Source organism: Lithobates pipiens, unplaced genomic scaffold, assembly GCF_037356315.1.
Source record: "Lithobates pipiens isolate NorthernLeopardFrog02 unplaced genomic scaffold, aLitPip1_a1.2 Scaffold_19, whole genome shotgun sequence".
NCBI lineage: Eukaryota > Metazoa > Chordata > Amphibia > Anura > Ranidae > Lithobates > Lithobates pipiens.
In genome coordinates, this window is record NW_027507764.1 from 581,389,752 (window position 1) to 581,413,092 (window position 23,341).

The 23,341-nt window shown below is 45.0% G+C and overlaps 1 protein-coding gene across 17 annotated transcripts in view; it reads left to right on the plus strand.

Annotated features, from left to right (window-relative positions):
• Nucleotides 1-23,341, plus strand: part of SCRIB (scribble planar cell polarity protein) — a 210,767-nt gene that overhangs the window by 96,617 nt on the left and 90,809 nt on the right. For all 17 annotated transcript variants that reach the window (XM_077493465.1, XM_077493471.1, XM_077493472.1 and 14 more), the window contains 4 exons: nt 2,473-2,793; nt 5,249-5,329; nt 16,058-16,324; nt 21,542-21,652. In XM_077493465.1, the coding sequence (XP_077349591.1) occupies nt 2,473-2,793; nt 5,249-5,329; nt 16,058-16,324; nt 21,542-21,652 (780 nt within the window). The remainder of the gene's footprint in view (nt 1-2,472; nt 2,794-5,248; nt 5,330-16,057; nt 16,325-21,541; nt 21,653-23,341) is intronic.

Here is a 23,341-nt window from a genome sequence, read left to right on the forward strand (position 1 = left end):
CATGGGTGTTCACACCATGCGATCCGATTCCTGACCGAGTTTGCAGATCGCACTGCGATATGCGAACTGATTTGGAGGTGTCATTAACTTTTCACTGACACTCCCAGCAGTTCGCATAGGGCAGTGTGAACTGCCGCCGGGAGGCATGCGATGTGGGAACCCGCAGTAGATTCGCAGCGTTCCCGCATCGCAGCAATGTGAACCCAGCCTAAAGATGAACTCCAGCTAACACTTTAAAAGTAGTTACAGAATTTATTTATTTTTTCCCTACTAAAAATACTTAAAACCTGGCCTGTTAGTGGGCCCTGAGGACAGGAGTTGATGACCACCGCCCTAGATGTTAACCCCTTACTTCCCAGTGTCCTTAGTGCAGTGACCATGGCGCCCAACTGTCCCTGATTTCAAGGGACTGTCCCTGATTTGTAGCAATGTCCCTCTGTCCCTCTTTCCTTCTCATTTGTCCCTCATTTTGGTCTGATCCATGTAGTTTTATGTAAAATGCACTTTTTATCTTTCCAAAAGTGTTTCCCAGCGCTAAACCTTTCATCCAATTTCTAAATTGCTGCATTTGTACATTTTAAAAGCCAATATAAAGAAATAATAGTCGTTGAAAAAAAGTCCTTGTGGATTTAATTAATCTTTTTTTTTTTTTTTTTGGTTAACTCTCTTTTAAGGGGGTGTGGCAGGGGGGCGTGTCCTATGCCTACATACGTTTGTTAGTAGGTGTCCCATCTCACAATGTTGGGAGGTATGCAGTGACCGTGCATATTATTAGCACTGATCACTGTAATAATGTCACTGGTGATGTAAGTATCAGCCCCCCCAGCGTCAGTTAGTGTCAGATTGCTCACTGCACTATTGCAGTCCCATTATAAGTTGCTAATTGCCGCCATTACTAGTATAACAATAAAATAAATTCCAGTATATAAACCATAGTTTGTAGACACTATAACTTTCACGAAAACCAATCAATATATACTTTATTTTGGACAAATAAAAGGAGTTGTAGCTCTCGTGTTTTTTCAACGTAACCACATGCCGACCAGGCTATAGCCGAAAGACAGCTACAGCGAGGTCGGCTTATTCTTGGAGGGCGTCCTTTGACGTCATCACAGAATCTTGCTCCTGCACGCACCCTGGGCCGCACACCCGGGAACATCCGCTATCGCGGATCACGGTAAACGGCTGATGATCGCGGCCGTTTACCACGTGATTGCTCCGTCAAATGACCACATGTAAACAAACCCGCGTCACGTCATGACGTCGGTTCCTCCCTCCCCTCACTGTACCGATCGGTACAGGGAGAGGGGGAGAGATTGCAGCAGCGCTGTGGGCTGGATGTGAAGTGCCTCAATGACTATCCTCTGCCAACACTGCAATACTCTGCAATATATTTTAAAAGAAACAAAGAAATTTTTTATTTTATTTTTTTGTTACTGAATTTTCAGTCTTTTTGATTTATAGCTCAAAAAATAAAAAACCCAGCGGTGATTAAATACCACCAAAAGAAAGCTCTATTTGTTTGAAAAAAAGGACAAAAATTAATTTGGCTACAGTGTTGCATGACTGAGTAATTGTCATTCAAAATGTGAGAGCGCCAAAAGCTGAAAATTGGTCTGGTTAGGAAGGGGGTTTAAGTGTCCATGGTGGAGACGCGCTCTACCTCTACCGTTGTCTTGGTTCTTGATTGGAAAAATTGATAGCAGTGCTGCCATTGGCTCACGCTGCTTTCAATCAAATCCAATGATGCGAGGAGGGGGGAAGTGCGTTGCCGAGTCCTGCTTTCTGTGTGAATGGACACAGAAGTAGTACTCAGGAGTGCGCCCGCACGGGTGTCCACCTTAGGAGAGCCTTCTCCAACGTGGGCACTCGATGAGGGGAGTAGCCACCCCACCAGTGCCGCCAGGGGGAGGGGGGGGTGACCTTCCCAGAAGAGGAGGATCGGGGCCACTCTGTGCAAAACTGCACAGTGGAGGTAAGTAGGACATGTTTGTTTTAAAAAAAAAAAAAAAAAAAAAAAGAGGGTTTACAACCCCTTTAAGAAGAATTATTAATTTGCCGTTTTTTTGTGTTGAATAGGTTTTAAAGCAGAATTTTTTTTTTATTTTTTTCAAAATCATCAGTCTTTTTTTCGTTTTTATATAATGAAAAACCCAGAGGTGATCAAATACCACCAAAAGAAAGCTCTATTTGTGTGAAAAAAAATCATCATATACATTTAGTTTGGGTACTGCGTTGCCTGACCTTGCAATTGTCAGTTTAAAGCAAGCAAAAAATGGCCTGGTCATGGGGGGGTGGGTAAAACCTTCCCGGGTTATAATGGTTGTAAACCCCGAGGTATGACGCAACAGAAAAAATAATAATTAAATGAAATCTGCAGGCAATATGTAAATGCATAATGAAAATAAGTATATACAGCTAAAGATCATTATTGGTTGTCCTCTATTTTGATGTCGTCTGGTTTTCTACCAGGTGAACGGCGTCGAGCTCCGTAACGCAGAACATCATATGGCGGTGGAGGCCCTGCGCAGTTCCGGAACCTCCGTATCTATGACCGTATTGCGGGAGAGAATGGTGGAGCCTGAAAACCCCATCACAGTCACCCCGCTGCGGCCAGAGGATGATTACAACCCTCGGGAAAAACGTGTCGTCATCCCCTTTCCGGAAGAAGAGGAGGAGTGTTTGGAAAGCGTTAAGGAGCGAATCTCGGCCTGCCTGATGCGCAATGACAAAGGTCTTGGATTCAGCATTGCTGGTGGTGTGGGGAGCACCCCGTATCGGGCTGGAGACACTGTGAGTACTTTCCACTGAGATTCACGTTAGCGGTGGTCTCCCATAAAATCCTGTCCCTTTTTTCCAAAGGGTGTCCATGCACTTGTCTTTTATTGAAATAAAAATTAAAATTTGCAGAGCTCCAATGCAAAAAATAATTGAAACCACTGACCACTCTGATAAATACGTGTCAACTTATGCCTTTTACGTAAAGTACATGTATGGTCAAGACCATCTTAGAAGTAGGAAAAGTTTTTTTTTTTTTTTCTCTTTATTTTTTATGGGGTGGGGGTGACAGAAGGGTATATTGCAACTAATTTCCTTTTCCATAGACCAGTTGTCTCCAAACTGTGGCTGCATGTGGCCCTTTGCTTTATCTGGCCCTTGGGGCACTGTTTCATTCACTGAAGCCATCGAAGGGGCACAGTTCTTCCCAATGACACCAATGGTTGTGCACAATTGCTGCCAATGACGCCAACAATGGGGTACAATTACTCCCAATGGCACTAACTATGGGGCACAGTTCCTCCCAGTGATAGGAGCACACTTCCTCACAATAACACCAGCGATGGGGCACAATTTCTCCCAATGACACCAATGAAGGGGCACAATTCCTCCCAATGGCATCAGCAAAGGGGCACAATTCCTCCCAATGACACCAGCGACGGGGGACAATTCCTCCCAATGACCCCTATGATGGGGCACAATTCCTCCCTGTGACACCTATGACGGGGCACAATTCCTCCCTGTGACACCTATGACGGGGCACAATTCCTCCCTGTGACACCTATGACGGGGCACAATTCCTCCCTGTGACACCTATGACGGGGCGCAATTCCTCCCTGTGACACCTATGACGGGGCGCAATTCCTCCCTGTGACACCTATGACGGGGCGCAATTCCTCCCTGTGACACCTATGACGGGGCGCAATTCCTCCCAGTGACACCTATGACGGGGCGCAATTCCTCCCAGTGACACCTATGACGGGGCGCAATTCCTCCCAGTGACACCTATGACGGGGCACAATTCCTCCCAGTGGCCCCATGATTGGGGCACAATTCCTCCCAGTGACACCCATGATTGGGGCACAATTCCTCCCAGTGACACCCATGATTGGGGCACAATTCCTCCCAGTGACACCCATGATTGGGCACAATTCCTCCCAGTGACACCCATGACGGGGCACAATTCCTCCCAGTGACACCCATGATTGGGGCACAATTCCTCCCAGTGACACCCATGATTGGGGCACAATTCCTCCCAGTGACACCCATGATTGGGGCACAATTCCTCCCAGTGACACCCATGATTGGGGCACAATTCCTCCCAGTGACACCCATGATTGGGGCACAATTCCTCCCAGTGACACCCATGATTGGGGCACAATTCCTCCCAGTGACACCCATGATTGGGGCACAATTCCTCCCAGTGACACCCATGATTGGGGCACAATTCCTCCCAGTGACACCCATGATTGGGGCACAATTCCTCCCAGTGACACCCATGATTGGGGCACAATTCCTCCCAGTGACACCCATGATTGGGGCACAATTCCTCCCAGTGACACCCATGATTGGGGCACAATTCCTCCCAGTGACACACGAGGCATTTTTTACTCCCAATGGGCACAGTCCGGCCCCCCTAAAGTCTGGAGGACCGTAAACTGGCCCCCTTTTTTTTTTTTTTTTTAACAGAAAATTAAAGTAACTTCCCTGAAGTGAGGGAAATGCCCTCTTAGACATGAGGCCCCCATTGGAAGATACCCCCCCCCCCCTTCCTGTTTTTGGGACTCTAACGTTTTGGTCCTCCCATCACTTTCACTTTCTTTGCTAGGGACAGTGGTCTTCCTCACAAATAGAATGTGTGGATCTCCAAAACTAGAAGAAAGTTCAGGACTTGTCCTTTAGTCGCCTGGCAGTCAGTTGAAGTGACGTGTGGTGGGGAGCGGTGGTGGGTTATTGTGTCTTCATCTGTTTTTGTTTACTGAGCTGTTGAATAGGAACAGGTGGCCACTTCACTTGTATAGGGGAATCGGAGGGGCTGCTGTCACGCCAAGTGCTACGTGTAGACATGTTGAGAGAAAAGAAGCCCCTAATGGCTGAACTTCACTGTATGGATCGCTCGGTATCTTCCCTATTTCAGGCTGAAGGGTCTGGATATGTCTGCTGCCGTCATAAGTCTTCTCCTGCAGCTTTACTGCCACCCCTGCAGCAATGTCTGTTCTGTCTGCAGCGTGGATTTATACTGGGTATCTCTAGCTAAACCAAAGTCCCGAGGCTGAAAATAGCTTTCCCCTGTTATGTGACACCTGCCCCCCCTCCTCCCCGGCCATTTACTCAGACCTGGAGTTGGGGTATTTTTGGAAGGCTGATGAGCATGGCTTCATCCAGTCTCTGCACAGCGAGTCACAGCCCAGGAGCGGGCTGATTTCTGTCACCTCTTGTTTTATATAAACCGTGCCATCTCTCATTCTAGGGTATATTCATCTCACGGATCGCAGAAGGTGGAGCCGCTCACCGGGACGGGACCCTCAGAGTTGGAGATCGGGTCTTGTCAGTAAGTAGCCTCTACTGTTGTCTGCCAATCCCAGCATACAGATGTGCACCCCCTCTCCTCCTCCTGGTAAAGCAGATTGGCAAAATACATTTGCAACATGTTCTGTATATATCCGGTTTTTGATACTTCTACTAGATCTGGATGTACACCTTGGGTATTGCTCATATGTTTTTGGTAGCCCTGTGCCTGTCAATGTCTGAACATTCAATGAACAAACACAGCACTCCATGTCTTTACAGTTCCTCCATGTTATCTGGTGCAAATTGAATGCTTCTCAGTGGGCGATTCAGAGATATTGTTCTAGTATCCACTGTGTGGCCTGGCAGTGAGGAAAGGGAATATAATTTCTGGGGTTCATCATTAGAAGGACCACCAACAGGCGGAAGGAGGTCCTGACTCCTCTTTATAGATTTTTATATCACTAGAGGGGTCACCTTTAGGAGGAAGGAGGTTCTGATTCCTCTATATAGATCTTCATATCACTAGAGGGATCACCAGCAGGAGGAAGGAGGTTCTGATTCCTCTATATAGAGCTTTATATCACTAGAGGGGTCACCATCAGGAGGAAGGAGGTCCAGATTCCTCTATATACAGTGCCTTAATAAAGTATTCGTACCCCTTGACATTATATCACTAGAGGAGTCACCTTTAGGAGGAAGGAGGTCCTGATTCCTCTATATAGATCTTTATATCACTAGAGGGGTCACCATGAGGAGGAAGGAGGTCCTGATTCCTCTATATAGATCTTTATATCACTAGAGGGGTCACCAGCAGGAGGAAGGAGGTCCTGATTCCTCCTTATAGAGCTTTATATCACTAGAGGGGTCACCAGCAGGAGGAAGGAGGTCCCGATTCCTCTATATAGATCTTTATATCACTAGAGGGGTCACCGGCAGGAGGAAGGCGGTCCTGATTCCTCTATATATACAGTGCCTTAATAAAGTATTCGTACCCCTTGACATTTTTCATATTTTATTATGTTACAAGAAAAAAACGTAAATCTATTTTATTGGGATTTTATGATGTGATAGACCAACACAAAGTGGCACATAATTGTGAAGTGGATAGAAAATGATAAATGGTTTTTAAATTTTTTTTTACAAATAAATGTTAAGTGTGGCGTACATTTTTATTCAGCCCCCTTTACTCTGATATCCCTAACTAAAGTCTAGTGGAATCAATTGAATTCAAAAGTCACCTAATTAGTAAATAGAGTCCACCTGTGTGTAATTTCATCTCAGTATAAATGCAGCTGTTCTGTGAAGCCCTCAGATGTTTGCTAGAGAACGTTAGAACAGCATCATGAAGGCCAAGGAAAACACCAGACAGGTCAGGGATAAAGTTGTGGAGAAGTATAAAGCAGGGTTAGGCTATAAAAAAAAAAATCTCCCAAGCTCTGAACATCTCACGGAGCTCTGTTCAATCCATCACCTGAAAATGGAAAGAGTATGGTACAACTGCAAACCTACCAAGACATGGCCGTCCATCTAAACTGACCGGCCGGGCAAGGAGAACATTCATCAGAGAAGAGCCAAGAGGTCCATGGTAACTCCGGAGGAGCTGCAGAGATCCACAGCTCAGGTGGGAGAATCTGTCCACAGGACAACTATTAGTCGTCTCTCCACAAATCTGCCCTTTATGGAAGAGTGTCAAGAAGAAAGACATTGTTAAAAGAAAGCCATAAGTCCTGTTTGCAGTTTGCGAGAAGCCAAGTGGGGGACACAGCAAACATGTGGAAGAAGGTGATCTGGTCAGATGAGACCAAAATTAAACTTTTTGGCCTTAAAGCAAAATGTGTGGAAGAAAACTAACACTGCCCCTGAACACACTATCCCCACTGTGAAACATGGTGGTGGCAGCATCATGTGCTGGGGATGATTTTCTTCAGCAGGGACAGGGAAGCTGGTCAGAGTTGATGGGAAGATGGATGCAGCCAAATACAGGGCAATCTTAGAAGAAAACCTGTTAGAGCCTGTAGAAAGACTTGAGACCGGGGCGGAGGTTCACCTTCCAGCAGGACAACAACCCTAAACATCCAGCCAGAGCTACAATGGAATGGTTTATATCAAAGCATATTCATGTGTTAGAATGGCCCAGTCACAGTCCAGACCTAAATCCGGTTTAGAATCTTTTGGCAAGGTTTGAAAATTGCTGTTCACAGACGCTCTCCATCCAATCTGACAGAGCTTGAGATATTTTACAAAGAAGAATGGGCAGAAATGTCCTCTCTAAATGTGCAAAACTCATAGAGACAGCCTCAAAAAGACTCGCAGCTGTAATTGCAGAGAAAGGAGGTTCTACAAAGTATTGACTCAGGGTGGCGCCATACAAATGCCCCCAAAACTCTTTGCACATATTTATTTGTAAAACATTTTGAAAACCATTTATCATTTTTCCTTCCACTTCACAATTATGTGCCGCTTTGTGTTGGTCTATCACATAAAATCCCAATAAAATACATTTACATTTTTAGTTAAAATACTTTTTTAAGGCACCGTAGATCTTTATATCACTAGAGGGATCACCAGCAGGAGGAAGGGGGTCCTGATCCCTCTATATAGATCTTTATATCACTAGAGGGGTCACCAGCAGGAGGAAGGAGGTCCTGATCCCTCTATATAGATCTTTATATCACTAGAGGGGTCACCAGCAGGAGGAAGGAGGTCCTGATCCCTCTATATAGATCTTTATATCACTAGAGGGATCAACAGCAGGAGGAAGGAGGTCCTGATTCCTCTATATAGATCTTTAGTGAGACCTCATTTCAAATACTATGTTCACTTCTGGAGACCTCACTCACAAAAGATATTGATCAGATAGAACAAGCCCGGAGATGGGCAACAATTATGGTAAAAGGTCTGAGGGATGAAATATGAGGAGAGACTTCAGGAACGTACAGTCTGGAGGAAAATAGAGACGGAGGACATGACTGAAACCTTTAAATCCATGAAGGGGGGTGAATAAGGTTCAGGAGGGTTGGATTTTCAATATAAAGCCAAGCTCCAGAACACAGGGATGTATGAGCTCAAACCATAAGGAGAAAAGTTCAAGACTAACCTTAGAAAGTATTACTTTACCAAAAGAGTAGTTGATGCTTCTAATAGACTTGCAGCAGATGTAGGTTGTCAGTCAACAGTACCGTATAAACTTGAGTATAAGCCGAGTTTTTCAGCACATTTTTTTTTTTTTGTGCTGAAAAACACCCCTCGGCTTATACTCTAGTTACTGTGCCCATCTGCAGCCTCATGCGCCTGATCTCCCGACGCTGTGACATCCAATCTAGTGCAGTGTAACAAAGCCCCGCCTTCTCCTCGTCCGGGATAGGCGGAACACCGACTCACTGCTGGGAAACTGAATCGGTGTTACATCACGGATGAGGAGAAGGCGGGGCTTTGTTACACTGCACGTCTGCCGACTAGACTGCATGTAACATCGCCGGTGTTCGGGAGATTGGAGGTCAGGTACATGAGGCTGCAGAAGGACAAAGTGGGGCGTGGAGATGGTCCCAGTGGGGCGTGGAGATGGTCCCAGTGGGGCGTGGAGATGGTCCCAGTGGGGCGTGGAGATGGTCCCAGTGGGGCGTGGAGATGGTCCCAGTGGGGCGTGGAGACGGGCATTGTTGACCCTCTTTTACACTTGTGGTAGCGGCTGCATTTCCCACCCTAGGCTTATACTCGAGTCAATAATTTTTCCCAATTTTTTTGTGGTAAAATTAGTTGCCTCGGCTTATATTCGGGTCAGCTTATACGCGAGTATATACGGTAATATAATTTAAACATGCTTGGGGAAAAATCTAGATCTATACTCCGACAAAAAGATTATAGAAGAAAAAAAAAAGGCAGACTTAATGGACCATGTGGTCTTTTCTACAGTCACTGTATTCTATTTCTTTAGTCCAGGTGGTGGACTGGACCAGTCTGCCTTACTGTGAATGGCATTGACGGGAGGAGCCGCTGTCCATCAACACTCTTACCTGCCCCTGCCAGGAGGCCCTGCTGGTGACATCTGACGGGTAGCTGGAAGTCTGACGGGGCCTGTAATAGTGCTGGCAGTGGTATCTCCGGTCACAGCGGGGCAGACTGGTCCCACTCACTGTCACTGGGATGATAAGTAAATCGTAGACACGGCTCCTTTGGAACATGTGCACAACCGGTGGCAACACTACAGAGAGTAGATGAGATTGTTTCCACCAACAACCTGGAGTAGGTCAGTGGCAGCAGCAATATGTATTTTTACCTTTTGGCACATAATTCATTAGAAATTAATTGCAAAGAGGAGAGTAGGGGGGGATACTGACACTTTAAAACTAACCAGAAACATTTTAAGCAGCCCCAGGATTAACTAAGCGATGGAAAATGTTTTAAGAGATCTACATATTTATATCACACAGTGTGGTAGTCCCGAATGGGATCCTCTGTAATGGATTTGGATTCTGGTTGCTATGAACACAATCTGGTCTTCACATTTCAGTATTCCCTGTACTCTGTAAAAAGTTTTTTTAAGGGGCAGTAAATGTGTCACATGCGGGAGGAAAAAGTTAATTTTGTAAACCTTGTATAGAGTGATATTTAGCGCAGTGCAGAGCCTCATGCTGTTCCTGTGGTCTGGAGCCTCTAAATGTAACCAGTGTCTGCAGGAGATATGGATCTGTTGGATCTTGATGTGGGAACTCCTCACTCAGCAATGATGGAGTGCAGTAACCCATAGCAACTGTCTGAATTTTTTTTTCAATTTACTGATAAAAAGTGAATTCTAATTGGCCAGTCTGAGTTGGCTATTGCCTCTTAAGTATACACAAATAACTGAAAATAAACATATATAGCAGGGGTGCCCAACCAGTGGCCCGGGGGCCACATGTGGCCCGCGGAGCCCTCTGATGTGGCCCGCGATCTCCTGCTCTGTGATGGAATAGAATAGTTATTAATAGTACGTTTATTACTAACATCACAGTGTATATATATATGGGCATATCTGTTCTACAGTGGTTACTGGGCTGCTTTCAAACTGATCCACTGGTGCAGAGCAGTGCACCCGGGGGTTACCTGCACTGAGCCATAGGCCCCTTTCACAAGGCCGGTCAGTCCGACCCAATTGGACCCTTCCTTCACCTCCAAGGAGTAGAAGATGTAAATGGATTTGTGTCCGTTTACAAACGCCTACCTCCAATCCGATCTGCAAAAAGAAAAAAAGAAAAAAGAGTGGGCTACCATATACCCGCTCCACTCATTGTGGCCCGCGACCGGTTACCAAGTCGCTTAGGTGGCCCTCGCCCTTCAAAAGGTTGGGCACCCCTGATATGTAGTGACATATATAATAACCTTAGATTGTAATGTTCTAATCTAATTATGTTATGATTATAAAGTCCACCGTGAACCCTAAAAAGGGACTAGAAATTCAAAAAAATTTCAATAGTAATAAAAAGTCCAAATAAGTGACATCCAATAAAACGTGAATGATGCACAAAACAAGTGCTTAAGTGAATATCCAAATAAAGATGTGCGACTAGCGGAATCCACCACCAAAAGCACTAGCCGCTTACCAGAGTGCCTGGACCCACCTAGGTATACACCTGGTGAGTCAAACAGGCTTAATATAATGACCCTGAGAATCCAGGTTTTCTGCATGGATGTAATTTCCAGACAATTACTCTCATAGGCGTCGGTTATGATAAATTAGAGATGCGTGGAAGAAGGAGAAAGGGGCACAGTGTAATTCCGTAAGGAATGTTTTATTAAAAAGTAATGTAAGAATTGCACTTGCATACTCCAGATGGATAAAAGCGCTTCAAAAAACAAATCGGCGTTAATAAGAGGATCGGTATACGGTCCCTACGCGTTTCACTTAAAAAAGCATCATCAGATGAGTCATCATCAGTGGACTTTATAATCAATATTATATATGTCCTATATATGTTTGTTTTCTTTCAGTTATTTGTATATATTCTTACTCTGATGAAGCAGATTACAAATTTAGTGAGCAGAGTTTTTATTTAGTTTTAAGAACATAAAAAAAGATGGAGGGGGCAAAAAAAAAAAACATAATTATTGATACATATGAGTTTATAGTGCAAATTGGTCTGCGGCCTAAAACGCATCAGGGGAATGTAAAACAAAACTAAACTCACTTTGTCCCTCCCTTTCCCTCTTACACAACTGGTAACAAAAATTATTAAATTTTTTTTTTTTTTTTTTTTTTGTATTACCATTTAGGCCCTTTTCACACTTGTGCGACTTGTCCTGCGACTTGGGACTGCAAAGTTGCATGACAAGTCATACCCCATGATTTCCAATGAGTCCCATTCATATCTGTGCGACTTCAAAGTAGTCCCTGTACTACTTTGGTCCGACTTTGATGCCAGTTGAGGTCCAAAGACCAAGTTTACACAGGCATTCCCTGAAATCATGGCAAAAATCGCACGACTTTCAAGTCACAGCAGTGTGAAAGGGGGCCTTAGTTGCTTTTCATTTTGCAAGGCAGCACTTTCTGGTTTCCGGCCTGGGCCCAGCTGTCTCCTGGGATAGCTGTGAGACAGCTATCCCAGGAGGCAGCGGGGGTTACTATACTGCTGGGCGCTATGTTGCCCATCTTCCAGAAGCTGGCGGCACATGTGCGCATGTGCACAGCTGGTCTCTTTCAGCTGCCAAATGCTCGGAAGAGATCACCGAAGCACTTGCGCATGTGCAGGTTGTTTTTAAAGATGGCAGAACAGAAGAATGGGGGGGGGGGGGTAAGTCGGAAGCGGTTTAGTTCTGCTTTAATATGTGCAATCTGGAGGAAAGAAGGGAAATTGGGGAACAGGATTGAAATCTTTAAATACCTGTACATGAAGGTGGTGAATACATTTCAAGAGGGTGATTATTTCAATATGAAGCTAAGATCACACAGGATTCTTGGTCTCCAGTCAGTGACTCTGCCTTAGAGGCGATACCATCGGTCTGCTACAAGGAGGAGGAAGCATTTCCTCAGTCTCTTGTCCCACTGTATTTAGCCTGCAACATGGTAACTCAGGAGGTGAGAGGCTGCAACAGGGGCTGATCTGTGTCTGAGCCTAATACTGCACAGGCACCGGAATTTAAATGTTTGCGTTCTCTCTGAGCCAAAATATCTGTCCTGGAATTAGATGGGGGGGGGGGGGATGCCTCAACAGAGAGAGTACTGTCCTTAAGAGAAAAGCGTATGAAGGATTTGTCGGGGGGGTACTGTCATATCTGTGATGGGGGTAATGCATGCCTAGAAGAGTCACACTGACACATTACTTAAGCTGGGTATACACTAGAAAAATTTTGAAAACAAAAATTCTTAGGAAAATTTGAACGCAAATTCTCAGAACATTTGAAAGTCGTTAGATAATATGACGGCCACAGCGCGGATGTGAATTCCCGGGAGGCCGTCATATGAAGACCTCCCCTGTGCACACTCCCTGCGTGCACCCTACAGGGCGGAGCGCGCTGTGGTCACTGAGACTCGGGTGATCACCGGTCCCGACCCCTTACCATGTGATCAGCTGTCAGCCAATGACAGCTGATCACATGATGTAAACAAAAGCTCAGTGATCGTTTTTTTTTTTTTTTCTCCTCACGCTGACAGTGGAGGAGAAAACAAAGCCCATCACCGGCTTATCTTAAAGGGACATCGGTCCCTAAGAGGAAGAGGCAATTATGTCTCATTTATACCGACCAACAGTGCCCACAAGTGCCACCTAATTATGCCCACAAGTGCCACCTAATTATGCCCACAAGTGCCACCTAATTATGCCCACAAGTGCCACCTATCAATGCCCACCAGTGGTGCCTATCACTGCCATCTAGAAGTGCTGCCTATCACTGCCACCTAGAAGTGCTGCCTATCAGTGTAATCGATCAGTGCTCATCACTGCCACCCATCAGTGCCACCTATCGGTGCCCATCAGTGCCGCCTCATCAGCGTACATCAATGACAGACAAAAATTACCCGTTATAAAATTTTAAAACAAACAAAAAAATTGCGCATGTGATCAAATACAACCAAAAGAAAGCTCTATTTGGGGGAACAAAAATGATAAAAATGTAATTTGGGTACAGTGTTGTATGACCGCGCAAATTGTCATTCAAAGTGCGCCAGCGCTGAAAGCTGAAAATTGCTCTGCATTGGAGGGGGGGGGGGTTTAAGTGCCCAGTAAGCAAGCGGTTAAAGCTTGAAAAAGCATCACGGAAGCATAAAAAACGTATCGGAAAAGTATGTTGAAGTGGCAGGCACTTTAATATGTCTTAAAGTCCAAGTAAGTGTAAATGAGCCCTTGGAAACTCATATATTCAAGAAAAAAATTTCCATCCTGCTCCTTTTGAAATCTTTTGTCACTGCAGTCAAAAATAAACCATTGATTTGACCCCTTCTAATGATTTCGAAAAACGTAGGAACGTTCTTATATCGAAAAGACATCAAAGGAAATTCTGACAGTGTATACCCAGCTTTTAGCATGCTTTACTAAATCTATATCTGATGCTGGGTCTTCATGAAAGTAAACCTTTTGTTTTCAAAGATAAAACATAATGGGGCTGATTTACTAAAACTGGAGAGTTCAAAATCTGGCGCAGCTCTGCATGGGAGCCAATCGGCTTCTAACTTCAGCTTTGTTTAATTTAAGCTTTGACAAAAAAAAAAACTTGAAGCAGATTTTGCGCACTCTAATTTTAGTAAATCAACCCCAAAGAGCGGAGGGCGCAGATGTTTGGTCTGCAGGTAGGAAATGTGATTTCTGTGGTGTTTGTTTGCCTGCTGTGATCCTGCTAACCATTTTTGGTTTTTCCCCCAAGCTCGTCTGCCATCCTTTTCTTTTTCTGTACTACTCTCTAATCTTCCCTCTGGCCTCTCCTCTTCTTGTCCTGGTTCTGTCTCTCTTCTGGTGGAGGGATTCGCTCGCCTTTTTTCTTTTGCTTTTTTTGCCGTCTTGGGTAACAGCATGAGTTGCCCGTTCAACGGCCGGTGGTAAGAGTGTATACTGCCCGGTCAGCGCTGGCTTCTGTGTGCTCTATACCTCCACACTGCTCATAACCTGCACTAATCAGCACAGACTAGGTGATCACTCCAATATTTACCAAATGCATCCTGAAGTGTTCTGACAACTCTCCTCTAAATCTAATGAAGTTATCAGCATACTATAAATATATATATATATCATTTTATTTATTTATACATATATATATATATATATATATATCATTTTATTTATATATATATATATATATATATATATATATATATATATATATATATATATATATATATATTTATATTTATATTTTTTTTTTTTTACATTTTATTTCGATCTGGGTGAAATTTAAATTCTAGGTATTGAGATTGTTCTGATACACTAATATCTAAACCCAAGTAACCTGCCACATATTGCAGCTTACCAGTACTTGGATCTGATGGTTGCATTATTCTTTCAGTTTTTTTTGGGGGTTTTTTTTCCACCTGGTGATCCCGCCAGTAGAGCATTCTTGCCCTAGAATGACAATACTCCGGGCCAATTCACACCATTTGTATTTGGGAACTCGTTGGGTAGCGTTTCCCAGAACAGTCCCAATGCAAACGCAAGGCAATTTGCCTTGATTCCCATGGGGTCCATTGCTTTATTTGCGGTTGAAAAAGTATCGTATGCGATACTTCCTTTCAGTGCTGCTGGTTGTGACTGAAAGTGCTGCATCCAACCACCACTTTAGTGAATAGATGTTAAGGAAATGACAGTTGTTGTGACATTTCATTTAAGTTCTATCAAAAAAGGAAAATTAATATTAAACTGGGTGATGTGCAGGGCTTGGCACTGTGGGAGTAGAAAATGCCCCTGTGGTCTGTGGGAGTGGGAAATGGCCCTGTGGTCTGTGGGAGTGGGAAATGGCCCTGTGGGAGTGGCAAATGGCCCTGTGGTCTGTGGGAGTGGGAAATGGCCCTGTGGGAGTGGCAAATGGCCCTGTGGTCTGTGGGAGTGGCAAATGGCCCTGTGGTCTGTGGGAGTGGCAAATGGCCCTGTGGTCTGTGGGAGTGGCAAATGGCCCTGTGGTCTGTGGGAGTGGCAAATGGCCCTGTGGTCTGTGGGAGTGGCAAATGGCCCTGTGGTCTGTGGGAGTGGCAAATGGCCCTGTGGTCTGTGGGAAATGCGCCTGTGGTATCTGTGGAGGGAACGGTCCCCCATCGATGGTTTCTGTTGGGGGGGGGTTATGCGCCCCATCGGCCTAATGAAGGCAAGCAGAGGGTCCCATCTGGCTCTCAGGGCCAGTGTGGAGACCACTATCTTAGAAGAATATATGCAGCATCCAAACCTTTTGTAATTATTTGATTAACAATTAAAGTTTTCTGCTATCCTTCTCTGTCTGGATGTAAAATTCTTGATGTTGGATTTGCAGAAAAATAGAAAACGAACGCAGCCTCCATATCTAAGGACTTTTCAGTTGCAATTTATTCAATTTTTGTTCTTGGGCTTACATAAGCTTTAATAGAACTTCTATTGAAGCCTTTAGGATATTGCCATCTTAATCCTAGAACCTTCCTAAGACTTACCATTCACTCCTCGTATGTTTTATATAGTACAATAAACATTAGAATATACGTATGGTCTTTCCTGGTCCTTGCAGAGGAATTAAAGCCCTCCTCCGGTCACTCGTTAATGGTGGCCACCATCCTGGGCGGGGCGTGTAGGGAGGGGGTGGGGGTTATGGGATGGCATTGCTGATGCTCTGCACATTGTTCCAGATTAATGGCGTAGACATGACAGAAGCCAGGCATGATCAGGCAGTAGCACTGCTTACCAGCACTTCCCCAACCATCACTCTACTGGTGGAGAGAGAACCCGTCCAACCGGGGGCACCGGCAGACCCGAGAGCATCGCCTTCCCTTCACAGAGCTCGGCCGCGCTCACCGCCACCTCCTGCAGAGAGCGAGAATGGAGAGGGAGAGGAAGACCTGACCTCACCCAGGAATCACAGCAGTAACAAGATGGAAGACGAGTATCCCATAGAGGTAAGTGCCCTACATTCTAATGGAGGGGGTCACTCCACCCAAAACTGTGTTTTCTGGAAGTTGGAGACCTATACCAAGAGCAGGCAACCTCGGCCCTCCAGCTGTGGTGAAACTACAAATCCCATCATGCCTCTAAGAGTCCATACCTGTGATGGTCAGGGTCTTGCAGTGTCTCATGGGACTTGTAGTTTCAAAACAGCTGGAGAGCCGAGGTTGCCCGACCCCTTACATAAACGAATGAAATTTGAGAAAAATTCCTGACAGCCGTACTCCCAAAAAAAAAAAAAAAATAGCCTTTATTCGTCAAAAGGTATAAAAAAATACATACCACAGAAGAACTGACGCATTGCACACATAGCAATGATTAAGCACTGTTTGATATTGTGAAACGCGTCAGCTCTTCTGTCCGTTCTGCCGTGTCATGTATTTTTTTGATTCCTTTTGGCGAATCAAGGCTATTTTTTGGAGTGCGGCTGTCCATAATTTTTCTCAAATTTCATTGCTATATGCATTGCCAGCAACCGTGGCTTCCAAACTAGAGGAGAGGTTCACTTCAGTCTGACCTGCCTGGAGCGGTGATATCCCTTTCTCTATAAACAAATGATTGTTGCCATCTGCTGGACTTCCCCGGTTCTGCAAACCTGCTGCAGTCATGGTTATGAGGGTATTCTTCTCTTGAGTTTGTTATTATGAAGTATGTAATAAGCTAACCTTATTTTAGACACAGTGATGTCATCACTGGATCTCTGTGGTTCTCTATGCAATGGCTGGTGGGAGGGGCAGGCGGGGGGGGGGGGGAGGGCTGTACATGACTTCCTAAAAAGATCACAGCACCCTGCCTCAGTAATCCTCAAGAGCAAAGTTACAGTTTGTACTTTTATGATACTGGGTCTGCCTCCTTGTCCTTGTCACTGACGAAAAACAAGCTCTGGACTGCCGCACTCTTCAGAAGACCATTTTCTTTTATTGGAAAATCACATCACAGCTCAACAAATACAGCGAACAAGGAAAAATTGTTGACGTTTCGCACTAGCTTATTCATGATGGTTGAATAAACACTACAGCTAGTGCGAAACATCAGCAATTTTTCCTTGCTCGCTGTGTTTGTTGAGCTGTGATGTGATTTTCCAATAAAAGAAAGTGGTCTTCTGAAGAGTGCGGCAGTCCAGAGCTTGTTTTTCGTCTGTTGCTAGTGGTAATAGCCGACACCTGTGGTTTCCCAGCCGTAGAGACAGTTTACATCCTGCATGTGCGCTCCTGGAGCCGTGACATCCCTTCTCCATGTCCTTGTCCCCAGGATGCTTTGCAAGGCTGACCATTACAAGCATGATTCCCACAGGCAAGAGGCATGTTGGGACTTGTAGTTCTGCAACAGCTGGGGGACTGCCAGTTTGACACCCCGTGATCTAGCACCGTCTGTCCCTGGCCCCACCCCTTTTGTTTTTTTTTAGATTTTAATCATGGAAGCTCAGCATGGGGTGGTCTACATACAAATGAATCCTCCCTTAGAACACCCGCTCCTCCAGACTGATACCCACCCATCAGCGCTGGTGCAAGAATTTTTGACACTCTAGGCGAAACCTAATTTTGCCGCCCCCATTGACTCCACCCCATCTGCCCATGTGACAGAAGGCGCCACTATACAGGAAGCATTGGCTCTTCTTCCTCTTGTGCTGGCTCCAGTGCTGTGCGCTGCAGCTCTAATTACGCTACCGGTCAGACTGAGTTAGTTACATGCTGCAGCCTGCAGAGTATGCAGACGTGAAGGGAAACCAGTGGCCAGGCGCCCCTAGGCAGCAGTGCGCCCTAGGCGGCTGCCTAGTTTGCCTAGTGGTAGCACCGGCCCTGCTACCCATGAAGTAATTATTCCTTATTTTACTTTTGTTTTAGCTCATTTTATTATTAGCATAACTCCTCCTAAGAGCCAGCACACTGCTTGCATCCGGGCTGAGGGCTCTTGTAAGGAGTACAGAGACGGGGTGCTATGATGATGTTAGGTGGTTATGTGCAACACCCTGTCGGCTCCTCCCGCCAGCTATGTTCTGCTTGCATTGCATAGAAAAGCACAGAGACCCAGTGATGATGTCACTGCGTCTAATATAAGGCACATAATGTTAACGGAAAGGTTTTTAATAATTTTATTATCACGTTGATGAGGGGGGAAGGGGGGGAACCTGGGAAGACAACATATACACTCTCCTGCCACTTTATTAGGTACACCCGTTCATTTTCTTGGTAACACAAATTGCTAATCAGCCAATCGGGTGGCAGCAACTCAGTGCATTTAGGTATCTAGATGTGGTGAAGACGACTTGCTAAAGTTCAAACCGAGCATCAGAATGGGGAAGAAAGGGGATTTAAAGCGTTTAACCCAAAAAAACAAAAAAATCCTGTTCCTTTAACTGCTTGCCGACTGCCGCACGCAGATGTACGTCGGCAGAATGGCACAGGCAGACAAATGGGTGTACAGGTACGTCCCTTTAAATTTGCCGCCTTTTGGGCATGTGTGCGGGTCCAGGCAACTCTTATGTTCTTCTGCGGCCCGTGATTGCGGTGTGGAGAGGTAGAATGGGGCTATGCCTTTGTAAACAAGGCAGTTCCCCGTTCTGCCTTGTGTAATGACAGTCATCGGGAGCAATGATCGCTGTAATATCAGTGGAAGCCCCCCCACAGTTAGAATCACTCCCTAGGACACACTTAACCCCCTTGATCACCCCCTAGTGGTTAACCTCTTCCCTGCCAGTGTAATTTACACAGTAATCAGTGCATTTTTATTGCACTGATCGCTGTATAAATGACAATGGTCCCAAAATAGTGTCAAAAGTGCCCGATGTGTCCGCCATAATGTTGCAGTCACGATAAAAAAACGCCAATCGCCACCATTACTAATAATAAAAAAAAAAGCCATAAAAAATCCCCTATTTTCTAGACGCTATAAATTTTTTGCGCAAACCAATCAATATACGCTTATTGCAGGGTTTTTTTGTTACCAAAAATATGTAGAATAATACATATCAACCTAAACTGAGGGAAAAAAATTGTTTTTTTATGTATTTTTGGGGGGATTTTTATTATAGCAAAAAGTAAAAAAAATATTGTTTTGTTTTCAAAATTGACACTTTTTTTTTTGTTGTTGTTTATAGCGCAAAAAATATAAAAAAAAAAGATTGTCAATTTTGTTTGGGTACAATGTCGCACGACCACGCAATTGTCAGTTCAAGCGACGCAGTGCTGAATCGCAAAAAGTGCTTTGGTCAGGAAGGGGGTAAAATCTTCCAGGGCTGGAGTGGTTAAAGCATTTTATACAGCACAGTGCTGTGCCATTTGGCCCCCTGTAACACCTGGCTGATCCTGCCTGGTTATATACCCCCCCCCCCCCCCCGTACACTGACTCCAATATATCAGGGCTGCTGAGCTGACACCGGAGTCATCCATATGTGCCTCCGTCATCTGCAGTCTGCTATATGTCTCCTCTGTGCCCCCCCCCCCTTCAGCTTGTGGCAGTGCCTACCCCCTCAAACCCTGCTTCTCAAATAAGTTTCACATCTTCATACCATCCCCTCTGTGTTCTAATCCTGCCTGTGAGAGTGATTTTATAATAAAAAAAAAGTGCTAGAACTCATTTCACAGCTCTTCTCAGCGATCTCATGACCGGCTGTCTCTCTCGCTCCTTTCATCTCCCAAGTGATGTCAGCGGGGCAATCCCGGCCCCGCCCACAGCATCTATAAGACGGGGAGAGAAGAGAGTCAGCTGATCATGTGATATCGCTGAAAAGAGCTCTGAAATGATGTATAGCAGTCTTTTTTCTTATTTTTATAAATCGCTGACGCGGGATTAGAACACGGAGGGGATGGTATGAAGATGTGAAAGCGGCTTAACAACCACTTTAAGTGACTGTGAACGTGGCATGGTTGTTGGTGCCAGACACTGGTCTGAGTATTTCTGAAACTGCTGATCTACTGGGATTTTCGCACACAACTATCTCTGGGGTTTACAGCAGTGGTCATCAACCCCTGTCCTCAGGGCCCACTAACAGGCCAGGTTTCCAAGATAACTGAAATACATTGCAGGTGATATCAGTGATTGCAGTATTCTAGTTTGCATCTCCCCCAAGGTAATACATAAATACTGGCCTGTTAGTGGGCCCTGAGGACAGGGTTGATGACCACTGCTTTACAGAGAATGGTCTGAAAAAAGATAAAAACTCCAGTAAGCGGCGGTTGTGTGGAGGAAAATGCCTTGTTGAGTTCAGAGGAGAATGGGGCAAACTGGTTCCAGATGATAGAAAGGCAACAGTAACTTAAATAACCACTCGTTACACCCAAGGTATGCAAAATACCATCTCTGAACACACAACACGTCGAACCTTGTAGCAGATGGGCTACAGCAGCAGAAGACCACACCGGGTGTCACTCCTGTCAGCTAAGAACAGGAAAATTAGGCTATAATTTTTGCTGACCATGTCCATCTCTTTATGACTACAGTGCCCCAATCTTCTGATGGCTCCTTCCAGCAGGATAATCCCCCAAAGCTCCAATCATCTCACCACTGGACAATGAGGTCCCTGTCCTCCAATGGCCTCCACACTCACCACATCTCATCCAATAGAGAGCCTTGGGGATGTGGTGGAATGAAAGATTGGCATCATGGATGTGCAGCCGACAGATCTGCAACAACTGTGTGATGCTGTCATGTCTCTATGGAGCAAAATCTCCGAGGAACGTTTCCAACACCTTGTTGTATATATGCCACTGAGAATGAAGGTAGGTCTCAAGGCAACAGGGGGTCCAACCCGCTACTATCTAGGTGTACCTAATAAAGTGGCTGGTGAGTGTAGTTGTCTCTTTTTTTGGCTGGATGTACACGTGGAATACAATGAGTGATGATTGGATTCATAAACATTCTCTCCATTAAACATGAACGTTTTGGTTGTGCCACGACTGAATCGCCAATTTCCATCTCACTTGAGCAATTTGTCTGCCCTGGTCATGGGAGTCTCCCTTCTCCCGGTGCAAGCGTTAAAATGTAATGTAAAAATTTTGATGGGATATCTGAGATATAAGAAGTTTGCAGCTCCTTCAGCTCATTGACATCTTTCTGAATATCATTTTTGATATTTTACAGTGAATGGACACTTCAATGGTTTCAATAAACGGGATGCAATTTGTGGAAATCGAAATGATCTTTACCTCGTCATGTTTTTGTCTTTTCTGCAGGAAGTCATCCTGATGAAGGCTGGGGGTCCCCTGGGTCTGAGTATAGTAGGGGGCAGTGACCACTCCAGCCACCCGTTTGGGGTACGAGAACCGGGCGTCTTCATCTCCAAGGTGAGCGGCTGCAATGTTAAGGAGGACACGTGGAACAGTAAAGCACAACCTCTGACCAAATCTTGTGTCCCCGTGCTTCTTGTCTTTGTCAACCCCCCCCCCCCCCAAACTGGGGATGGAAGTGAGGGAAAATCTCTCCAATATGTTTACACAGCAATAAAAGCCTGAATCTGTAACCCTTCACCTCTTTCCAACACTATAAGTAAAACAAAAAAAAAAAAGTTGATAGGTTGCATTTAGTTAAAATAAAACTTGCTCTAGGTTTGGATAACTAGGGTGCCTCCAAAGATGGTGAGAAAAAAAGTCAGAGGCGGTGGGAGAGTTCCTTATGGTGTAGTACAGGGATATGCAATTAGCGGACCTCCAGCTGTTGCAGAACTACAAGTCCCATGAGGCATAGCAGGACTCTGACAGCCACAAGCATAACACCCAGAGGCAGAGGCATGATGGGACTTGTAGTTTTGCAACAGCTGGAGGTCCACTAATTGCATATCCCTGGTGTAGTAGTTTAGCAGGTAGTTGGATGAAATCTAGAAAGGGGAAGGTCAAATGCAATGATGTACTCGCATCTACAAGGTTTGTGAACCCCCCTAATGGGGGATCAGATAATCTGAAGTGAAAGACTGCAGGAGATAGGACTGTTGCTGTGCAGAGGGAGGTCTCGCTCGATGCTCAGTGGGGTGATCCGGATGATCCTGCGCTCTGTGGTCGCAGGATTCTGGGGTTGTCAGCAGTGAGCGGTCTTTAAGTAAACGCAAATCACTGCAAGTTCTCTTCCTCACTGACACGCACGCCGCCTTTATTTAAACACCCCACAGGCAAGAACGTGCCTTTCCAGCACACTAACAGCAAAGACAGCTGTTTAAAGTTTTTTTTTAATGGACTATACCAGTGATGGAGAACCTTGGCACCCCAGATGTTTTGGAACTACATTTCCCATGATGCTCACCCACACTGCAGAGGTGCATGAGCATCATGGGAAATGTAGTTGCAAAACATCTGGGGTGCCAAGGTTCGCCATCACTGGACTATCCTGGGGAAGTGGCTAGCGTGCCACAAAATGCGTTGACTGTGTTTTATATTATTCTATGAGCAATAAATATTGAATCCATGAGGAATCCACTTCTCAGCAGCTCCTTCACTTTTGGGCGCCTCTGCTGATGCTACTTAAACATTTTTGGGGGCTCAAAATAGTTTCTAACCACTTTCCTACTGGGGTAGTTTTTTTCATATTTTGCACAGGATAAAATCTGCATTTTTTTGCATACTAGCTCATTATGCCTTTGTTTTGCAGTTTTGTTGTGTTTTTTTTTTTTTTTTTAATGCAGTGCCTTGCGAAAGTATTCGGCCCCCTTGAACTTTTCAACCTTTTGCCACATTTCAGGCTTCAAACATAAAGATATAAAATGTTTATTTTTTGTGAAGAATCACCAACAAGTGGGACACAATTGTGAAGTGGAACGAAATCTATTGGATTTTTTAAACTTTTTTAACTAATAAAAAAATGAAAAGTGGGGCGTGCAAAATTATTCGGCCCCCTTGCGTTAATACTTTGTAGAACCACCTTTTGCTGCGATTACAGCTGCAAGTCGCTTGGGGTGTCTCTATCAGTTTTGCACATCGAGAGACTGAAATTCTTGCCCATTCTTCCTTGCAAAACAGCTGGAGCTCAGTGAGGTTGGATGGAGA